The sequence below is a fragment of the Carettochelys insculpta genome, chromosome 8 (genome assembly GCF_033958435.1).
Source record: "Carettochelys insculpta isolate YL-2023 chromosome 8, ASM3395843v1, whole genome shotgun sequence".
Classification (NCBI taxonomy): domain Eukaryota; kingdom Metazoa; phylum Chordata; order Testudines; family Carettochelyidae; genus Carettochelys; species Carettochelys insculpta.
Window position 1 is genome coordinate 75,484,036 of NC_134144.1, and position 19,842 is coordinate 75,503,877.

General features: G+C 55.9%; 1 protein-coding gene across 2 annotated transcripts in view; it reads right to left on the reverse strand.

Moving 5' to 3' along the window:
* Positions 1–1,708: 1,708 nt before the first annotated feature.
* The window catches only part of STK11IP (serine/threonine kinase 11 interacting protein), a 34,231-nt gene continuing 16,097 nt past the window's right edge, over positions 1,709–19,842 (reverse strand). Inside the window, exons 5-24 of one of the 2 annotated variants that reach the window (XM_075001636.1) lie at positions 19,485–19,592; positions 19,230–19,301; positions 17,486–17,564; positions 17,127–17,230; positions 16,261–16,350; positions 15,165–15,206; positions 14,524–14,691; positions 14,076–14,157; positions 13,632–13,970; positions 13,218–13,408; positions 12,691–12,801; positions 11,352–11,547; positions 10,390–10,860; positions 8,957–9,072; positions 8,673–8,770; positions 6,486–6,664; positions 6,139–6,223; positions 5,546–5,628; positions 4,187–4,416; positions 1,709–2,524 (exon numbers count right to left, since the gene is read on the reverse strand). In XM_075001636.1, the coding sequence (XP_074857737.1) occupies positions 2,384–2,524; positions 4,187–4,416; positions 5,546–5,628; positions 6,139–6,223; positions 6,486–6,664; positions 8,673–8,770; positions 8,957–9,072; positions 10,390–10,860; positions 11,352–11,547; positions 12,691–12,801; positions 13,218–13,408; positions 13,632–13,970; positions 14,076–14,157; positions 14,524–14,691; positions 15,165–15,206; positions 16,261–16,350; positions 17,127–17,230; positions 17,486–17,564; positions 19,230–19,301; positions 19,485–19,592 (2,985 nt within the window). In that variant the 3' untranslated portion in view covers positions 1,709–2,383. Of the gene's footprint in view, positions 2,525–4,186; positions 4,417–5,545; positions 5,629–6,138; positions 6,224–6,485; positions 6,665–8,672; positions 8,771–8,956; positions 9,073–10,389; positions 10,861–11,351; positions 11,548–12,690; positions 12,802–13,217; positions 13,409–13,631; positions 13,971–14,075; positions 14,158–14,523; positions 14,692–15,164; positions 15,207–16,260; positions 16,351–17,126; positions 17,231–17,485; positions 17,616–19,229; positions 19,302–19,484; positions 19,593–19,842 lie in introns of both variants that reach the window. The other variant, XM_075001635.1, reaches the window with a different exon arrangement.

A 19,842-nucleotide genomic window follows, 5' to 3' on the forward strand; every position in this document is an offset into this window, starting at 1 on the left:
CAGCCAGCTGAGTTGTACAAGCCCTGGAAAGTGACCCTCCTCCAACACTGAAGCCAGCAGAGCACATCACTGCTGGTCTGTTGGCCCCCCAGTGGGGGATTCGGCTGCATCTGAGACAGGCCCACCCAGCAAGTGCTGCAGAGAGGTCTGGGGCCCTGCTCCCCAGACATTTCATAGAACTGGGCCCCAGTTGCATCTAGGGGAGGAAAGGGCACAAGGGCTTCAGGCCTTGCCTGGGATTCTAGAGATCTGCTCCACAAGGAGGCTGCCTCCAGCCTTTCTGGGCCTCCGATCCCCTCCATGCCTTGGGAGCACCAGCACCACCCCGTAGCAGTCCCAGCTGGAAGGGGCAGGAACTGGAACAGCAATGGCCAGCCAAGAAATAGTGAGTAGCCCTCCAGTGCAGTGGGCAGTCTGCATGTGACCCACACCATCTGCCTCCTACTTCCATGCTGCTTGCACACAGGAGCTCCCCTTACTTCCCCCTACTCCTCCCAGAGGGGGAACACCGCATATCTGCTGCCAATCCCCATCTGGGGCGTGCAGGAGTCTGGAGGAGGAGTGGGGACTGAGCGCCCACCAGGGGAGTCGCCAGCCCTGGGAGGGAGGGGGAGAGTACAGAGCCTTGTGTCAGAGCTTGCCACAGGAGGCATTGCAGTTGTGAGACCATAGCAGAAGAACCTGCCCTTTGAGGCAACAGGCCTAGGATTCTGACAGGTGCAGCAGGAAGTTAGACTCAGGGTAGAGCTGGGAGCAGAATCTGGCAGGCCTGACCCCCAATCTACAAACCCTGATCACCTGTTACTGCGAAGTGCAGGAGCCCAGAGAGGCTGGGCTGTGACCCAGGGCTTAGGAGGACAAGGTCCGTCACTTGGGCGTTGTGGCAATATACTCTAGAGCTGCTGGTATGGGGGGAGAAAGACACAGACACAGAGAGAGGTGGGGAGGAATTCATCAAAGCTGTGCTGCTATGAGGCAGGAACAGCCCACCTCAGTAGCACTGAGCCTGAAACATGTCCCACAGCTGGGGAAGGCAGCACCACCAGGCCGGCCCAGGAGCACAACAGTGCTGGTGAGAAGGGCTCAGAGGGCTGGAGGAGAGACAACAGGGACAGGACCACAGCTTTCAAGGAGAAGGAGGAGGAGAATCTCCATAGCCTCCGACAGGAAAAGGAGCAATGGGATTAAACTGCAGCCAGGGCAGTCTAGATTGGACATTAGGAAAAAATTCCCCACCAGGGTGGATCAGCAATGGACTGAATTGATAAATTGCCTGGGGAGGCTGTGGAATCTCTACCAGTGCAGACTTAAGAGCAAGTTGGGGGAGACACCTGCCAGAGGGTTCATGTAACTCAACCCCGACTCAGTGCCAGGGACCGCACTAGCTGCCCTCAAGGCCCTTTCCAGGTCTACAGCTCAGACTCCCAGCAGGGGCCGTTTGGGGCAGTCCAGATGGGACTTGGCCAGCACAACCCACTAAGGCCCTGACCCTGGGGAGGGCTGTGGCACTATGGCCATGAAAAGCAAAGCAGAGATCTCAGCTGTGACACCCACCTGCGAGAGACAACACAGCCCCTGTGCCTCCGATGAGTCCCTAGCCCACTCACCGCAGCATCCTGGGGCTCCTTGCAGGCCTCATGGTAGAGATTTCACAATCCCCAGGAAAAGAAACAGCAAGGCAGAGGCAGCAGCATGCAGGAGAGAGGACTCAATAAATAGAAGCTTTTATTATAATAGAAAATAGTAAAACTGTCCTGTTTAAAACAGACTCACTGGCCTCCTGCTCCCCCAGGATTCCCAAGCATCGGCCCAAGCCACGAAGGAAGTTTAAGCAGCAGGCCAGACACTGAACTCTGCCCAGGGTGCCCTGGCCCATCCAGGCAGTCAGCCCCTGGCTAAAGGCAGGGGGACAAACAGGGGAACTACTAAAGGCCAGACAAATACAAGTTTCAGCAAGAACCACCAAGCAGCTGGACACGTAGCAGATAACACCCACCGGAGGATGCCCATGCAGGCCTGTCCAAGCATACTTGGGATCTGCCACCTCCCTGCTGGGCTCCACTGGACCCCAGAGATAACTAGGAAGTGACCTGCGTGTGGTCACTACCACCCATGAGTGAGTATCAGAAGCCACCGGGCTGCAGCCACGAGGTTACTCAGTGTCAGTACCACGTCACTCTGCGCCCTGCCCCAAACCCAAGCACAGCAGTGCAGCTGCCAGCGCAGCTCCACAGTCAGTGCTCCCACACCGGAGTCCAGCGCACGCGAGAAGGCAGCAGCTGTTGGACGGGAACGTCAGCAGGACGCCGACGCCATCGCCCTGCCCCTTCACAGCACCGCGCCCCACCGGTTAGCCAGCTCCACTCCTCAGCGGCTCCCACGGTCACGCCAAGTCGTCCTGCACGGTCATCCGCAGGGTGATGGAGAACATCTCCTCCCAGGGCCCGCGGATCCACTCGACCAGCTGGGTCAGCAGCTCCGGGCACGCGGTATGGATGTGCCAGGTGCTCTCCACCTTCAGCACCTACATGGGAGAGGGAGGTCAGGATGGACCAGGCTCACAGCCACAAATCTGTGTCCCATTACTCTGGGACAACACCCCGGCTAATGCACAATGCCTTGGCCAGTAGCCATCTCGTCTGCTCCAGGGATTTGCTGCTCCAGCCTCCCAGGCCAGGGGTCCATGTCCCATGCCCTTGTACTTTGAGAGCGGGCTGTGCCTAGAGACCTCAGCAGCAGTCGCTCGCTCGCTCACTCACTCGCTGCCCAGGGCCAGGAGCCATGCTCTCAGCTGTAGCAAGAGGGTTCAGCCCCTCTGCACAGGGACAGGGTCACACTGCGCCACGCTGGTGCACACGCACAGTGAGGAAAAGAGCAGCCACCACCGGCTGCAGGACAGGCCCCACGCAGCAGCATGCTGGCAGGTCTCACCTTCCAGCACAGCCAGATACCCCACTTCTGGGACAGGAGTGGGGTTGTGCCAGAACAGAGCATCCATGCGAAGGTGGGCTCCTTGCCTCTCTGCAAGCTAGGGGGAAGGGGGTGCTAATCTTGCTGAGGCAGCTCTGTTCTGGGGCTGGGCAGAAAGCAGGCACCAGCAGGTCCAGCTCCTAGGCAGGGGAGCCCACAGGCTCCAGGCACTGCCCCTGCCCTGAGCACTTGTTCCCCGACCACCAAGAGCTGGGGCAGCAATGCCTGTCATGGAACCACATGCTGTGGTTGCACCTGTCCCCTGCCCCTCCAGAAGCTGGAGGTACTGGCTGCTTCCAGGGCACGGTGACCCAGGAGAGGGGGCTACCAGGCAGCTGGCCGTAGAGCTGCCCAGGTGAGTCTGAGCCCCAGTCCCCCCACTGCCCAACACCCAGAGCCTCCTGCTGGACCCCAAATGCTGCACCCCTGGCACCACCCTAGAGCCTGTACCCACTCTCGCACCACCAAACCTGAGCCACTCCCCAAGCCTGGAGTTCCCTCTTGCACCCCAAACCTCTCATCCATGGGCCCAACTCAGAGCCCTCACTAGGGATGTTAACATTTAACCAGCTAAAAACTAAGGGTGCTTCCTAGTTGTGGTTAACTGGCTGGGCTGGAGCAGCTCCCATTCCCTTGTGGGCAGGGGGTTGCTCCATTGTCACTGGGCCACCACAAATGGGGGTTTTCCAGCACATCCTGAGCAGTCCCTGGGACAGGGGACAGCTGGGGAAGCCACTCTGGAGCATCCCTGCTGCACCGGCTGGACTGGAGAGCCCCTGCCTGGCCAGAGCAGCCTGTCTGTGGCGGAGGGGCACTCCGTCCTCCCTACATTTAACTGGTTTGATGGGATTTAAATGAGATTTTACATCTTCACCCTCACCCCAAGCCTCAGTCTGCAGCACCCTCCTGTATTTGAATCCCTGAGCCCATCCCCCAGTGTGGAACCTGCTTCCACGCTGCATCCCCCAGTGTGGAACCTGCTTCCACACTGCATCCCCCAGTGTGGAACCTGCTTCCCTCATCCCCAGCCCTACTGCAGAGCCCTCCCACCTGCACCCCACTGCCTTCCCCAGCCCAGAGCCCCAACCCACGCCTCCCCCCCACTGCAACGTGCAGGATGACTCATGCACTACATCATGTCGTCCGAGCCATTCCGCACAAAGACACGGTACCTAGCAGGCTCTGAGCACACTGCTGCAACCCCTCTCAGCCCTACCTCATCATAGAACATCAGCTTCACGTCACAAGGAGAGAAGCGGTAAGTGCTGATGCTGCCGATGCTACTAATCGGCTGCTTCTCCTTCAGCTGGATTCCGCTGTCGAGAGGCGCCTCGCTCCCGCCAGCTGTGCCCAGCAGCCGCTGGTTGCGCTGCCATTGGTGACTCTCCTCCAGCAGCAGCAGGGTGCTGCAGGTGCTCAGCAGAGTCACAGGGAAGGCAGAGGCACCTGTGGGGAATGGGACGGAGAGCTGGTCACTGGGATGGACTGGGCTCTGCTTTCCTCAAGCCCTGATCCAGGGCCCCCAGCCCCACAGGAGAGCCACCTGCTGCCCATGAGCAGACAACACTGGAGGCCTGACCAGCCTCCACACAGCTGAAGCAGAGACAGGGAAGCAGCTCTTTGCTGTTGCCTTGGTGAGGGACCGGCCCAAGTCTCAATCCCTGGACCTCACAGCCAACAGGGCCCCTTAGCCCATATAAATCAGAGCAGCCAGAGAATGGCAGCAGCTACCCCTGCACTGGGCCAGGGACCTGTCTGAGGGCAGGTCTACACAGGAACTTAAAGTCGAGCCTAGATACATCGATTCCTGCTACGCAATTGCTGTAGCTGGAATTGCACCTCTGTGATGGACTTATCTAGCCGTCCTCACTGAGGGAGGGCAGGAGAAGACTCTCTTCTGCCTTGCGGGAATGAGGAGTGTGCGGGTCGACTGCCAACCCCAATAGCTCAATCCCACACACTCCCCACTAGGGGCATGAAACTGAGCCCTGATGAGGTCCATTTCCCTAAGCGTAGACGTGCCCCGAGTAAAGTGCTGGCTGGGAAGGCACCAAGCCTGGATCTGCAGACTCAATACGGACAATCCAGCACCTCCCTCAGGGTTATTCCAGTGGTTGCACCTGCCCTGGGATGATGCCTGCAGCATATTTCTACTGGCACACGCTGGGCCGGAGAAGGTGGTCTCTACTCAAGTCAGGAGCCTGTGGCAGCAGGCACACGTCCCCAGGAAAGCACTTGCAGACTAACCCAGCTACGGCTCCATCTGCTCTCCAGCAGGTACAAACAGCTCTTTCAGCTGGACTGGGGGTGTTTCTCCAGCCTTCAGATCACTGTGGCTCTCCTGGGCACTCCCTGCAGCTGACACCAGGAACGGGGACGCCTACGGCACTGCAGCCCCAGCCTGGAGCCTCCGACAGTCAACAGCCCTTTGACAGAGGTGGGAATGCTGCTGCCCTCCAGGGACTGCTGCTGTCTGTTCCCCCAATGGGCTGGCTATGCCAGCCTCGTGCCCTCTGCTGCCCGTGCACACCACCACAGGTGGAGCAGGACCTAGCATGGTATGAGTACCCCGTACCTTGGATCAAATATGCCAGCAGGTAGAAGTAGCTGGGAGTGCCATCTGCTGCCACTGAGCACTGGGCCTTGTCCAATAGAGGCCTGGAAGAGGAGACAGCAGTGAGTTGCTCAGACGCACCCCGCCACTGGCTGCAGCCTGCTCCAGGATGGTTCCCTCTCTTCTACCACATCCTGCCCCTTGGGTCTCCTGAGCTGTAACTCCCCTGTCCTGTCCCAAGCACAACCCTGTGCCTTCTAGCTCAGATTCAGGCTCCATGCTGCCCTGTGCCTGCCCATATCAGACCTCATCTTCTCCTGTTTTACCAGGCTGCGTTTTCCACCCACCTCCTCTGCCCCTAGCCCCAGCACGCTCTGTGCCTGGTTCAGCCAGCCTCTCCCCGCCCGCCCCCAAAAGCCCTGCTCCTGCTGTGTGCACTCCCCAGCCAGTCTGCTGCCCCAGCTACAGAGCCAGCACCCAAGGGCAGGCACCTGGGACCAGTGTTTTCAATGCGCAACCAGCACATGCATGGGGCTACGATAAAGGGAGTGGCCAGGAGCACCTGCATGCGCCACACAGGAGCAGCAGGCACTGTCTCGTGGGCCTTCTCTTACCACAGCTGATGCTGGGGATTCATCTCAACGGTGTGGATTTCCCGAAACTGGCTCCTGTGCTTTCCTGTCAGCTCTCGCAGGAGACCTAGAAGGAGCAGCAAGGCAAACTGTTACGCTGGGGCAGCACAGGTCTCTGACCAGTGAGCGCACCCAGGACCTGCGTTCTCATCCCTGAGCAGCAGGTTTCCACGCAGAGTGGCCCAAAGAGCCTGCTTTGGCTTGCCTGTTCTCACCAGGGAGGGGTTTCCAACACACAGGACCTGGCGTAACTGCCTGCCGGGACCGGGGGAAGGTTCCCTGCCTTAGTGGGACAATAGGCAAAGGCTCCCCATGCCCACAACTCTTACATGTCAAGCACTGTAAGAACTGGTCACAGCGGCTCTGGTTTCGGAGCAGCAGGTTGTAGGAGGCCTTGGGATTTTCAAACTCCATCCGCAGACTCTGGTGGCCCAACCCCAACTCCAGGTAGCAGAGATCAGACAGGTAGTGAGAGTCGTTTTTCTTCAGCCAGTCTGCTGGCTGCCCCCTAAACACAGAGCAGAGTTCTCCACAACTGCGAGAGGCTGCAGCCACCGCAAGAGCCCTTCACCTCTTCCTCTCCTTCCCAAGGCTCTGATGCATACCTTTGTCAGGAAAAGCTAAACATATGGGGCCCCACCTCTACCTGTCCCAACCTTTGCCAAGGGAGAGCTGAGGGCATGGAGTTCTAAATGACAGCAGGGCAGGGCAGGGCAGGGACACAAGGACAACCTCAGTGTCAGACCAAAGGTCTGGCTAGTCCAGCATCGTGTGTTCAGACCGTGGCTGGGGCCCAGTGATCCATCCCATTTGTTCATTCCCACCTTCTGGCAAACAGACAGTAGTGACACCATCCCTGATGGCTCTAGCCTCCATGACCTCGTTCAGATCTTTTGTGAAAGCCAAGACTGCAAAGGGTTTCAGAACACCCTCTGGCAGAGAGTTGCCCAGGTCGAACATGCAGCATATGAAGAAATACTTCTGTTTGTTTTAACCTACTGCCAGTTAGCCTCCTTTGGAGACCCCCTCGTTCTCACATCATGGGGAAGTATAACCAATCCTTACTTTCAACACATCAGTCATGAGTTTGAGAGACCTCTATCATAAACCCCCTTGGCCATCTCCTTTCCAAGCAGACAAGGCCCAGTCTCATTAAACTCTTCCCCATATGGAAGCTGCTCCAGACCCCTAGTTATGTCGGTTACCTTTTTCCTACACATTTTCCAATTCAAATACATTTTTGAGATGGGGCAACTACACCTGCACGCATCGTTTAAGAGGTCAGCATACCAGAGATTTATAAAGAGGTAATAAGACTTGCTGTCTTATCTAGCCCAGCATTTCCCAAATGAATTTGGCCATTTAACGCTTTGGGGCTTGGAACATATTGAAGGAAACATACATGCAGGTCTGCCGGCAGGGGGCGGGAGGGTCATACTGAAAAACTCCTGTACATAATGCTAAAGAGTTGATTTAGGTTTTTAGACGTCTTATCTCACTAACAAAAAGCAACAAGAGAAAATCCATTCAAATGAACAGCTAATGTCTTTCTGACAGGATGGTTAGCAGATGTATAAATTAAGTAAAAACCCAAAACAACATAACAGCTGAAAGAAGGATGGTTAGTGTTGATTATTTGTACAAAAATAGAAAGAACAACATTGTTCAAAAAAGGATGGTCTTTCCTTAAAGGTTAAAAACCATTTTTATGAAGAAAACAAATTTGATATGGAAAAAATAGTTTTAAATGTTGTGTTTATAAATTTATGGAAAATAAAAATAAGTAACATTCAACAATTTTAATGGGAAGCATTTCTTCATCTTTGTTTTGACATGAGTCGTATAACTCTATGATCAATGAGATAAATATACATATAAATCTAAACACTAGATACCTGGGTATTTCTGATACATGCAACCCTTCTTATTTAAATATTTTAAAAAGGGAAAAATATCGCTAGCATCAAAGTTTTTAATGTATTAAAACGGAACACCCAATCCCACTACACAGAACAAAGTTTGGGAAAGGCTGCTCCAGTCATTCCTAATGGATTTCCAAAATTCTATTCGCTTTTTTGACTAGCGCTGCATGCCAAGTGAACTGTTCTCTGAGGGCCTCTGCAAGGGTCCCTACAGCTTTCTTGAGTGGCAGCTGCTAATTTAGATCCCACCACTTTAAATACACAGCTGGGACTGTGCTTTCCAAGGGTGTTACTTTGCATTTACCCATGCTGAATGTCATCCACCAGTGTGCTTCCCAGGGACCCAGTTTTGAGAGTAGCTCTCTGAGGCCTAGTTGGGACTGGTCTTGGGTAGTTGTGTCATTGCAAGCATTGCCACCTCACCCCTCACTCCGTTTCCCAGATCATTTAAGACCCTATAGCACAACACTGGCCCCTACAGACCCACATAGGACACTACTAGTTTAACTTTAGACTAACAAGGGACCAGGACCAAAAGCTGGCAACAAAGCACATGCCAGAGGGATTCACAGACCGTGTAGCACTGCTCCTCACCTGGTCTCCCCAGTGACTTCCAGAATGTGAATCCTGAGATCTGAGGCCACCAGGAGTGAAGGAAACTCCCCACACCGGCCAAACTTCACCATGGCCACCTGGAAGAGCACAGTGTGGGGCGGGATACAACCCATCACAGCCTGCTGCTCTGTCCTGAGCTACTCCTGCTCCCCAGCCCACCTGTGCAGGCAGGACAGGTGGCCTGAGTGCAGAGGTGCAGCATGCACCTGCTGCAGCCTGCAGGTGGGACAGAGCTGCCTGCTCAGTCTCTGAAGGGCCCTCACCTTGAAGTAGCACTGGAACTCCTCCATGTTCTCGTCAAACACCTCCATGTCCAGGTAGAGCCTGAGGCGATGGTCCACAGAGCGGAAGTCCCTCGCCTCAAGTGGGCCGTTTGTGGCTGCAGAGAGCACATCAGGCAGATCAGTGCCTGCGCCCCCGCAGCAAGGATGCCTCAGCACACGAAGTCGCCAGCAGGGTCAGACATACCAGCAGCCAGGCAGCAATGCTCTGGTGTCATTGCCCTGTGCACATATGGGGAAGCCAGGCTGCAGAGCCCAGCCACTTGATCCTCTGGGCCAGCCCAGAGTTCACTACCTCTCTAGCATGTTCCTCCAAGCGGGGAAGCCCTATTCCTGCAGTAGGGAGACAGGAGTGTCCCCACCATGCTAAAAGCATCCTCCAGCTGCAGATATTTTCACCCCAGGTTAACCCCCTTTTCATCCTGTTCTGGTTTTGGCACCCCGGGAGCTATAGCGTTCCCAGCTTCCATGAAGAGTCTCTTCCGAGAGCCAGCAGTGGCCTGTCCTGCAGCAGCCTGGGAACTCTTTGCCAAAGGATGTGGTGAGGGTCAAGGCGAACGGGTTCAAAGACAAGCTAGAACAGCTGCTGAGGCTGCCAGAGACACAGAAGGAAGCTGGACTGGAGCCCTGCGCAGACACCTGCTGGGTGCCCACTCGCCACAGCCATGCATGCTGGGGCGGCTCAGTTCTAGCTGAGGTTCTGAGCCAAAACTGAACCAAACTCAGCCCATGAGGACACCAGCAAGAGACTATTTTAGACCATGGAACCCAGTCTTGGCTCATTCCCTGGGTCTGCCCCTGCAGCTGAGTGGGGCACAGCCCCACAGTGCTCTCTTAAAACCAGAGCAGTGGGAGCGGACACCGGGGCAGTGCTGGGGGCACACAGGCATCCCAAGCAGGGGTAACAAAGTTCTGCAGCCTGGGGCTGAGCCGACCCCGGCTGGCTGGGAGTTCAGGCTCGGAGACCACCTGCTGCCTCAGACAAGCCATTCGGTTCGGCAGACTGGCCACCAGCCGTGGGCTCCACTCCCATTTCTGCCACTGGCAAAGGGCTGAAGGTGGCAAAGGCACAGAGACCTCAGCTCAGGCAAACCCAGGCACGATGCCAGGACAGAATGAACCCCAGGACTGGTTTCCCAGCTGCAGGATAAGCCTGGCTTCTAGGAGGAAGGGTGTGGAGAATTAACACCAGTTCCTCCAATTCACTATGGTGGTCAGGGCCACCCCCATATGGAGGGGGAACCTTCCATCCACCCATGGTGATCCCTCCCTGACATCCTCATTTTCCTCCAAGCTCAGCAGGGCCTCACCCCCGCCCAGCCCTGCCTGGAGCCCAGCTGTGCCTACCACCTCCCAGTCTGGGAGCACCCCACACAGCACTGCACAGAGCTGCCACAGCACTTCTGTTCACTCACAGGGACTGAGATTCCAGGTCTCCTCACACTCAGAGTTCAGGGAGAGCTGGGAGGGCGTGGGACCCTGAGAAGCACCGTAGTGGTAACTCCCCATCAGACTCCCTGCACTGGTGTCTGTCCGGCTGAGGGAGGAATAACAGCTCTTCAGGCCCAGCTCTTTTCTCCTGCAGTCCCCATCCGAGCTGGAATGCACAGTGCTGCCATGGTCACCGCTGAGCTCGTGGCCCCGGGGGTCGGTCTCTGAGCTGTCCTCCTCCCCACCAATATAGAACTGCCCGCTCTGGCTGCCCAGGACAGATGCTGTCTCCAGACTGCCCTGGGGGCCTGGCTCCAACGGGGCCTCAGTAGGGCAGGCTGTGTCCGCAAGATGCTGGGAGGGCAACGGGGTACTCGAGCGCCTCTCGCAAGGCAGGATGACCACATGGTCGCTGGAGCAGCTAGGGCAGACGACAGGCTCACTGCAGGCAGCTTCTATAAAAGGGGAGAAAGTATCAAGTCTAGATGTAACCCTTCCTAGCCCAGCCACAGCGGGTATCAAAAAAAGGAAGATCAGCCCTGCCAAGCACATTCTCTGGGACCAACAGCAGCCTGAGCTGCCCATTGAGTCCCTGCTCTGCCCGGCTCAAGGACAATCTAGACAAAAAGTTCCCTGAACAGCTGTCCTCAGGACACCATCAGACTCTCCTGCTCAGCAGCAACCACTTGACTGGTACCCGAGGGGCCTGGCAGGAGAGCTGCTTACCAGAGCAGTGGTTTAATTCTTCCGTGGTACAAGGCAGGTTCCCTCCCACCATTGCCCTGATCTGAGCCCATCCCACCATACCTTCTCTGAGGGCAGTGCCGAGGCCTGGCCAACTGACCACATTCCTCATGCACCCCCGACTGCTGTCCCCTAAGCAACCAGCCCTGGGCACACAGGCTGTTACCCTGCTGTGTGGGTTCACTCTGGCCTGGTGCCATACCTGGGTCTGCCTGAGCAGCGCTCCCTCTGCCTTTGCCATCTTCGGCCTCCACAGGACAGGAGTTCTGCCGCCATGATGCAAGGGGCTGGGCAAACTCTTGTTTGCATTTCAGGCACTGAAGCTTTGTGGCCCCGTCCTGTAGCCCTTGACTTCTGCTGTTCTCCTCCAGAGCGGGGGACAGCACCCTCAGCACACTCTGAAAGGAGCAGCACAGGGAGAGGCAGACAGCGGCAGGATGTGAGTGAGTCCAGGGCCTGGGCGTGAGCCAGGCACACCTGGCACAGCACAGGCTGGAGCAGCGTGAGAGCCAGTTAGCAGGGTGAGACTTTGCCAGTGCAGCCTCAGGCTTGCTGGGGAGGTACAAGCAGAGACAGTCAGCCAAGTTCCTCCTCCGCATGACTGAAGGATGGCAGGTCCCCCAGCAAGAGGAGGAAACCCAGCCCTTCCTGACCCAGCTCTCCCAGGTAATTGTCCAAAGACAGCATGAGCCATTGACTGGGTCTCTGCAAGCAGAGGAGGTAGGGGGCAGCCAATTTCCAGCCTCTGCCTGGACACCCTTAACACACAGGCAGCAGGGCACGGACAAACGTGCACACACACGGACACACGCAGCGTCCAGACAGCCGGTTGTTCTTGCGCAGAACTCCCATCCATCAACACTGCCTAGAGCAGTCTGTCTGCTCCATCAAACACAACCCAGAGTCCAGGACATGGATGTGAGATCAGCGCTCATGCACTTCCTGTGCCTGCAGCAGGGTTTCAAAGGCCTAGGTTCCACTGGGCAGCAAAGATGCTATGCCCTCCCCCAGACAGAGATGCATTTCCTGGCCCCAGAAGGCCCCTGCACCAAGAGCCTGGGCTCCCTCCAGAGCCTCCAACACCAGGGTGCAGCTGTTACTCTCCACCCCAGGGGCCACTGCACACACCACTTAGCAGGTCCCCTGCTGCTTGTGCATCCTGAGAAGTCCTCAGCAGCCTCCCGGGGCTTTTTCCACAGACACGCTCAGCAGACACTGCAGATTCCAAGTGTCACCTGGGATGTCAGCCTACAGATGCACTCACACATAATGCCAATGGCAAGCAGGCCCAAACCTGGGATCTTTGGAGCTACAAGCAAGAGCCTCTGCTGCACAGCCCCTGGCTAAGGCTTTAGCAGATTCATTGTGTCTAGCTGAGCTGGGGTCACTAGCAGGAAATAGCAGATTAACCGTTAGCAGGGAAGGGTTTCATATGGCAGACCCAGAACTGAGAGCCAGAAGGCTACGAGCCACCCCGCTGCATGTGTCACTGTCTTTGCCAAGCGGCAGCTCAGTATAGAGGCCCCCATCTCTCTCCTCACCTGCACACAGAGTTCTGGATGATCGTCCAGCACCACATAGCTGCGCTTCCGACGGTCCTTGCGGATGTACCCGAAATGGAGCGTGAGGACTGGGAACACTCGCTCCAGGTCCTGCAAAGAGGAAGTACAGAAAGACCCAGAGCCCAGTCAGGCGAGGTGAGCCTGAAGCGACATGTGCCCAGTGCTGTGCTTGGTTACAGGGTAGTCACGTACAAAGGCACCTGCCATGCTCTAAGCCAAACTTTAACCAGCTCTATTTCCAGAGCCCTCTCCCATGTGAGTCGGAGAGGTAGCCGTGTGTGTGATCCCACAGGCGACCCATTCTGCTCCCAGCACAGGGCAGCACATCTTGGAATTAGCACCTAACAAAATTCTGATGCTGACCGCTGCAGCGCTGCCCTGAGCACCCCTCTGCAATGTCTAGGCACGTGCAGCAGGGAGGGGCCTGCGTTCGGTTCTGCATGCTGGATCCAGTGGTATCCCAAGGTCTTCCCAACCCCAAAGTTGCTGTCACACAGTCAACTCACCATCCTCCTCCAGGTCATTTCAGAGGTCTCTACTTTCTGCAGGCTTCTCAGTTCCAGTTTATGGAGGACTCTGGCTGCCTTCAGCTCCACCTCAATCACATGTCGGGCTGTGACACGCAGGAAGATCCAGTCTGGCTCTGGGTCCCCATCACCCTCTATCTGGCTCACTAACACAGGCTGGCACAGGTCCACTGCCAAGTCAGAGGCGCCAAGGTTAGGGGGCGGGTGGGTCTGTCTCTCTCATGCGTGCGCACGCACGAGAGAGAGATCAGGCCTTGGTGCCTCACAGGGGAGCAGCAGCCCCTCCCGTGGAGCCAGAGGGAGAAGGGAGGGAGCTGCCGGTGCAGTCTCGTAGAAGGGAGAGGACTACGTGCAAAGGTGCTGGAAAGCTTCCCCCAGAGAGAACCTATTTACCTTCTGGCTTTTCTTCCTCCGGAGCAGCAAGCTCATCTGCAGCTACCTCTCCTCTGCGACTCTCCCCAAAGGACTCCTCCAGCTGCAGCTCAGGCTCCTCCTCCCCCCTGCTGTTCAAGGGGAGAGAGGCATCCCTCAGTGACCCAGAGAGAGAGTCTGGCTGCTGGAGGGTGCTCTCACTTGGTGTGTTGGTCCCAGGCAGGCTGCCTGGGACCTCCTTCACAGGCTCCTTCTGGTTGTGCTCCTCCAGCTGCTTCTTGTACTGGAGCCAGTCAACACCAAAGCGACTGCGGAAGGCATCCATGCGCGCCATCTCCTTCTGGTGCTCCAGGACTATCCCTGCAAAGAGAGACCATGCCAGGGAGAATCAGCTCCCATAGGGCCTGAGGCAGACCCCACTGCAGGCGGGGCAGACACTAGGTTATGGACTGGGGAGAGTCTCACCAGTTGAGGGGGGCAGTGCCTGGCACTCATGCTCTGTGTCACTGGGTTCAGAGATGCTCGCCCGGCGCACCCTAATCTTTCCCTAGAAAGGGCGAAAGAAGCAGGGCTGAGTGACACACCCACCAGGGTGACACGACAGGGATCCCTCAGTTCCCAGGTGCTCGAGGCAAAGCCCCCCTCACATCACAACTGCCCCCAAAGTATTTGCTGCAGTAGATCAAGAGCAATCTTTTAAAAAGGCTCTCAGACCATGCAAGCTAACTCCCTTCACTGGGAGACCATGACCTCCCTTGGTCAGTGGGGGAAATGGGCAAGATGGGACCCCACCGGCTTTCAGGTGACGAAGGGGCCAGTAACTCTGGGTAGTGTCGTCATCATAGTCAGTTCCTGATCAGACAGGGGCATCGGAGGCCACAGCTACATGGCAAGAAAAACAATGGCAAAGGACCTTGCATTTTGTCGGCAGAAGCCTGGGGGCCTCACTCTCCCCTGGGGACTGGCTGTCGCTCAGGTCTGCGCCACAGGAACTGTCCAGGGCGCTGTGCTCCAGTAGGGTCTTCTCAGAGGTTGAAGAGCGAATTGACTGGGCGATGATCTGCCCAGATTTTGGAAGGTGCTAAAGCCAACAGAAGAGTGATACCAGTTGAGCATGGAAGGGAGCCGGCGAGTAAACAAAACTGCTTGCCTGTTTTCCCCAGAGGGTATGGTAGGCCCCTTGCTGTCTGACTGGGATGATCATGTCTCCTTTCCTCAGTTTAACGCAATGTCTGCAATTCCCCTGGATGTGGGCAGAGGTGTAACTGGTAAACTGACAGAGCACCTCTCTGGGGAGATGAAGGGCTCCAGGAATTGGTCTGGAGCAGGCTAGCAATGCCTTTCACTACCACCCTGCTGTCGCTTCTGGAGCACAGGGGATGGTTCCTAAGAATGGCCCGTTACCAGTACTAACTGAGCGGAGATGTACTGCTCTCCGGTGGCAAGAAACTGATGCAGAGAACCGCTAGGACAAGGGACATCATGAGCAAAGCCACCCGTCTCCTCCCCCCTCTAGACCGCAGCACAAGCTGCAGTTTCTCCCCCCATTCTCACCAGCAGGTCCGAAGCAGTCAGTGGCTCTCCATCCAAGAGGAGCTGTAATTACAAAGAAACCCAACTGCAGCTGGCTGGAGCTTGGTACAGCCTCATACTGCCCCATTACATCAGTGGCATTCTGCTTGGCTGGGACCCACTCCCACACCTTCCCCACCTGCCAGTCCTATGGCACAACTGTTGTCCAGCCAGATGCCAGCATGCCAGGAAATATTTCCTTCCACAGTCTCAGTGCCAGAGTCACCCTAGGGCCTGTGGTGAGTGCCAAGATTCAGGTCCAGAAGGGAACGCTGGGACTGCCTAGTCTGACCTCCCATGTCACACAGGCTACCAAGCTTCCAAAGCAACTCCTTCGTAGAACCTGAATGATCTGCTCTGACAAACCATCCAGTTACCACAACCCTGGCACATTGTCCCAGCTCCACTCACTGGAGAAACTGGCACCTTATGTCTCATCTGAATGTTGAGCTTCAGCTCCCAGTCACTGAACTTTGTTATACCATGTATTGCTAGCAGAAGTGTCCATTGTCAGAATACCATTCCCCCGCAGGTACTTCTAGACTGACCAAGATCCCCTGTAACTGTCTCCTCAATAGCCACATGGAGCAACAGCCCAGTCTAAGTCATGGTTTCCAAGAGCTGAGGCATCAAAGACGGCTGTTCTAATAGCTGCTCCTGAGAGGAGGAAAGCAGGAATAGTACCTGTAGTCTGGGGCAGAGGGGGAGGTTCTAGACCTGCACTGGTGAGGGGTTTCTTGGTACCACCTATCCATTCTCTAATGTTGCAATACTCTTCTTCTGTGCAGCCTCAGAACTGCCCAGCCCAATCCTGCAGCCATGGGGCAACCCTGGCTATTTGTCAAGATGGTTAGGGATGAGGCCCCTACACAGGGTGCCTCCAGACCCCAAATGCTAGAAGCTGGAACTGAAGGACTGGCGATGGGTCACCCACTAAATGGTCACACATTCTCTTCATGCCCTTTGAAGAGCCTGGCACAGCCTCCATTGGAAGACTGGTCCATCTAGGCCTGTGCCCTATGTTCTGACCCAGCAAGACTATTCTCCAGTTGCATATGGACGCAGCTCCCACACTCACACTGATGGAAGCAGCCCTGGGAGACAAGTGTAAGATGGTTGCAGATCGGTGGTTCCGGTGAAACCATAACGGGTTTCCCTCCAAGTGCAGCTGGGAAAGATAACACAGTAAGGTTCTTTGAACATTTGCATACCAAACTCCAGCCAAGCCTGCTTGTGGCCATAGGGCTGGTGTAACTATTCCCCTGTCCCAACACACAAGGGCTAGCAACAGACAGAGCCACCCCCAGCCAGGATGAAGGGGCCCATCCAGAAAGGAGCTAGGCCAGCTACCACTACCTTTCACAATCCTTTGTGTCTGCTCTTTGAATTCAAATACAGAATGAAGTCAAAGGTCTCCAGGTCACACTCCTGAATCCACACGAGCCATCCCCATACAAATGCCCTGATGTAACTCCGCACAGCAACTGAAGCTAGTTCTTCACCTCCAGCCATGTAACACAATCCACAGCTTCTGCTCCTCAGCGCACCAGAGGTGGCAGCAGGAGTCTTTTCCTACTTGTGCATCACACCTGTCTCGGGGCAGGGCAGCTACCCTCACGAGCCCAGTGGAATACAGTGTAGTGCAGAGGTCACCAAAGGTAAGACTTGGCCTGCATAAGCTACATGAGGCAATGGAGAAGCGAGTAGGAAAAGTCTCAGCTTGACCAGAAACAGGGTGAAGCTGCAGGGCTGGGAGTTACAGAAGACATCTCTGCTGGATTCAGTGACCTCTTCCTTGCAGGGACCACGTCTGGAGAACCATAACCAGGGGCCCCTCACAACTTTCCTCACCAAAGTCAGAGTCTGCACTGAATGCTGAGATGCCCCCCAGCACCTCTAGACCCCAGGATCTCCTCGTCTCATGCCACCTGGCCCTTTGCTTACTTTTCTCATGTTGTGCAGCACGGACAGTGGTGCTAACTGGGCATGTTCCAACAGCAGGTTATAAGCTATATCCAGGTGCTGCAAGTTCAGCAGCTGCTCAACCCCTGCAGGCAAACAAGAGAAGCCATCAAGAAGTCACAAAATCCAACGCAAAGGAGCCCTTCCCACCCACTGCAGGCCCAACCCGTGTTGCAGTGCCTGACAGGCCAGAGGCACTGTAGAACCTGCACTCTTTCTGGGTGCGGGGCGGGGGGAGGGAGGGGAAGAGCAGGGGCAAAGAGAACAGCCCTCGACCACACCCAGTTCAGAGACCCAAGTGCTGACAACACACCCCAAGCCAGCGCTCTTCCTGGGCTCACCGTTAATATTGTCAAGTTCATTGTTGCGCAAGATCAGAGTCACCAGCTTGGCTTGACTGTGGAATCCCAGGCTTGGCACCTTTGACAGGAAGTTGTAGGCCAGATTTAAGTACTCCAGCTCTGTCAAGGTCTGTGCAGAGAGAAGAACTGCCCTCAGAGCCACTTGGTTACTTTGCAGCTGTCATGGGAGGTGATGCCCTCCTTCAGCCGTTCCCAGAGACTGCACTTAGTAGCACTCAAAGGCTTTTATGACCTTCTGTGCCAAATCTGGACTAGACCCCAGGCTCACAGCTGCATGCTCACAGGTGTTCTCGATGTTAAAGAAGAGCAGAACCCAAACAAAAGCCTTATGTGAAGGGTAGACACTAACTTGAAGCTGACTGGCAATTCAGCCTGAAAGCGAAAATCATTGGAGAGGAAACTCAGTTACTGAAGTCTACAGCAGCGCTATACTCCCCGTTCCTACAGGGCAGCTGCATTCCCACCATGAAAGGATTTACCTTCACGAGTGCCCTGTGAGGCTGGAAGCACAGCTACCCTCATGCTATGAGCATAAGGGAGCTGTAGAAGAAGAGACCAGCCAGAGCAAGTCTGCAGTGAAGCTTGGCACTGAGCCACATGTGAAGTCTCAGGGTACGCAATGGCAATCCTCTCCCTCTGTCTCCACACACCTATCCAAGATGCCTTCCTTGCAAGCCCCACAGTATGGAGCAGATTCTGCCCCAATCCCAAGTGCCAGCTGCAGTCCTAGAGCAACGAAAGGTTTCTGCAATAAAACAGCTGGAGTTCACATCTAGGATGGCATCAGACCCACTCCAGTAAGAGCAGAGCGAGACCAGCAGTGAATCTGCCAGGTTTTCACATCCAGTCCCACAGGAGCACAGCTGGCCAGCTCTGCTTGCTTTCCGATATCCCAGCCTCAGCTGTCAGACGTCAGAGCCCACATCACACAGGAACACCCTCCTGCCCAACGCCCCTTCACATTGTCTATGTTTTGGTGCACTAATAAGGAGGTGCTGTGTGGTGAAGGAGCAGCCAAGGGGTTTGGAATGTGGGAGAGGCCTCAGGGCCGGGGCAGAGTTAGAGTGCAGCTCAGAGGGGACTCTGGCCAGGAGTGAAGGATGCAGAGTGGGGTGTGGCTAGGCCAGGGGAATGGGGTGCCTCTCCCCAGCCACAGCAGCTCTAGTGGGGCTGCACTTGGGGGGTCTGCAGGTGGGAAGAGCTGGCCAACAGCCTGCTGCATGGCCATGCTCCTAACTTTATTGATAGGGGTGGGGGGTTACATGGGACCACAGAAGATCAGAAACCATTGGTTCAATTTGGCTCAAAGGCAGCAGCTTTGGGACTGCCACACCACTGACCGCAGAGATGGCTGTGGCAGCAGGGACCTAGCTATGGGAGGTGGTGAAGCCAGTATACCCAGAGAGGTGCCCAGTCTAGGGCAGATAGATGGGTATGCTGGCTTCTGCTGGAGTGGGATGGTGGGCAGGGCGTAAGCCAGTGTGGAAGCTGGGTGCAGGGTTGATCATTACAGGTAAGCATCTGACTTTCATCCCGGCAATGGCTCAGCATGCCTGCATCAGGATGGTGCCAGGCAACCTGGGCAGGCTGAAGGGGCTGCGTCACAGCAGCAACTTACTCTAGGGTGTGGCCTGCAGACCAAAGCAAACCTGGGAAGATCTGTGTATGATCAGGGAGCTCACAGAACAGGGCTAGGACCCCAGAACTGCCCTAAGATACTTGCCGTTAGGTAGTGCTCACAGTCCCGCACTCTGTTGTGACTCAAATCCAAAACCTTCAGAGAGTTCAGCAGTTGCTGAAAGAGGGAGAAGGAGATGAGAGAGCACCAGCTTCAAGGCCATTGATAAAATACACTTCTTCAGTAAGAAATGGGAGGGGCAGGCCCTGCCCCCAGACTTCCCGCACCCTCATTGCTGGGCCTGGCTGTATTGGTCTTGATGCTCCACCCCAGGGCTGCCCAGAGACAGGGTCCCCTCACCAGCGATCCATCCAGAACAGTGATGGAGTTGTGGCTGAAGTTCACAATCTGCAGTTCCAGCCAGGGGAGGGCAGAGCTCAGATCCCCTCCGCAGGCAGAGATGACTTCCTAGGAAGGCAGGAATGAGGAGACATTTGCAGCCAGAACATGGTAGCTGGGTACCAACAAACAGCTGGGACAGCATCTATGGGCCACATTCACGCCATTCTTTGGTCAGCCACTCCAGCCCACAGGAAGTGGAGGAAGCCCCCCTCCACCGCTGGAGATTGCAGTGGCCTGGAAGGGCCGAGGGCCTGCAGTTATCCACAGTTTCAGATGCTCTGACCATAATTCTGAGCCAAGGGACAAAGATAACCAA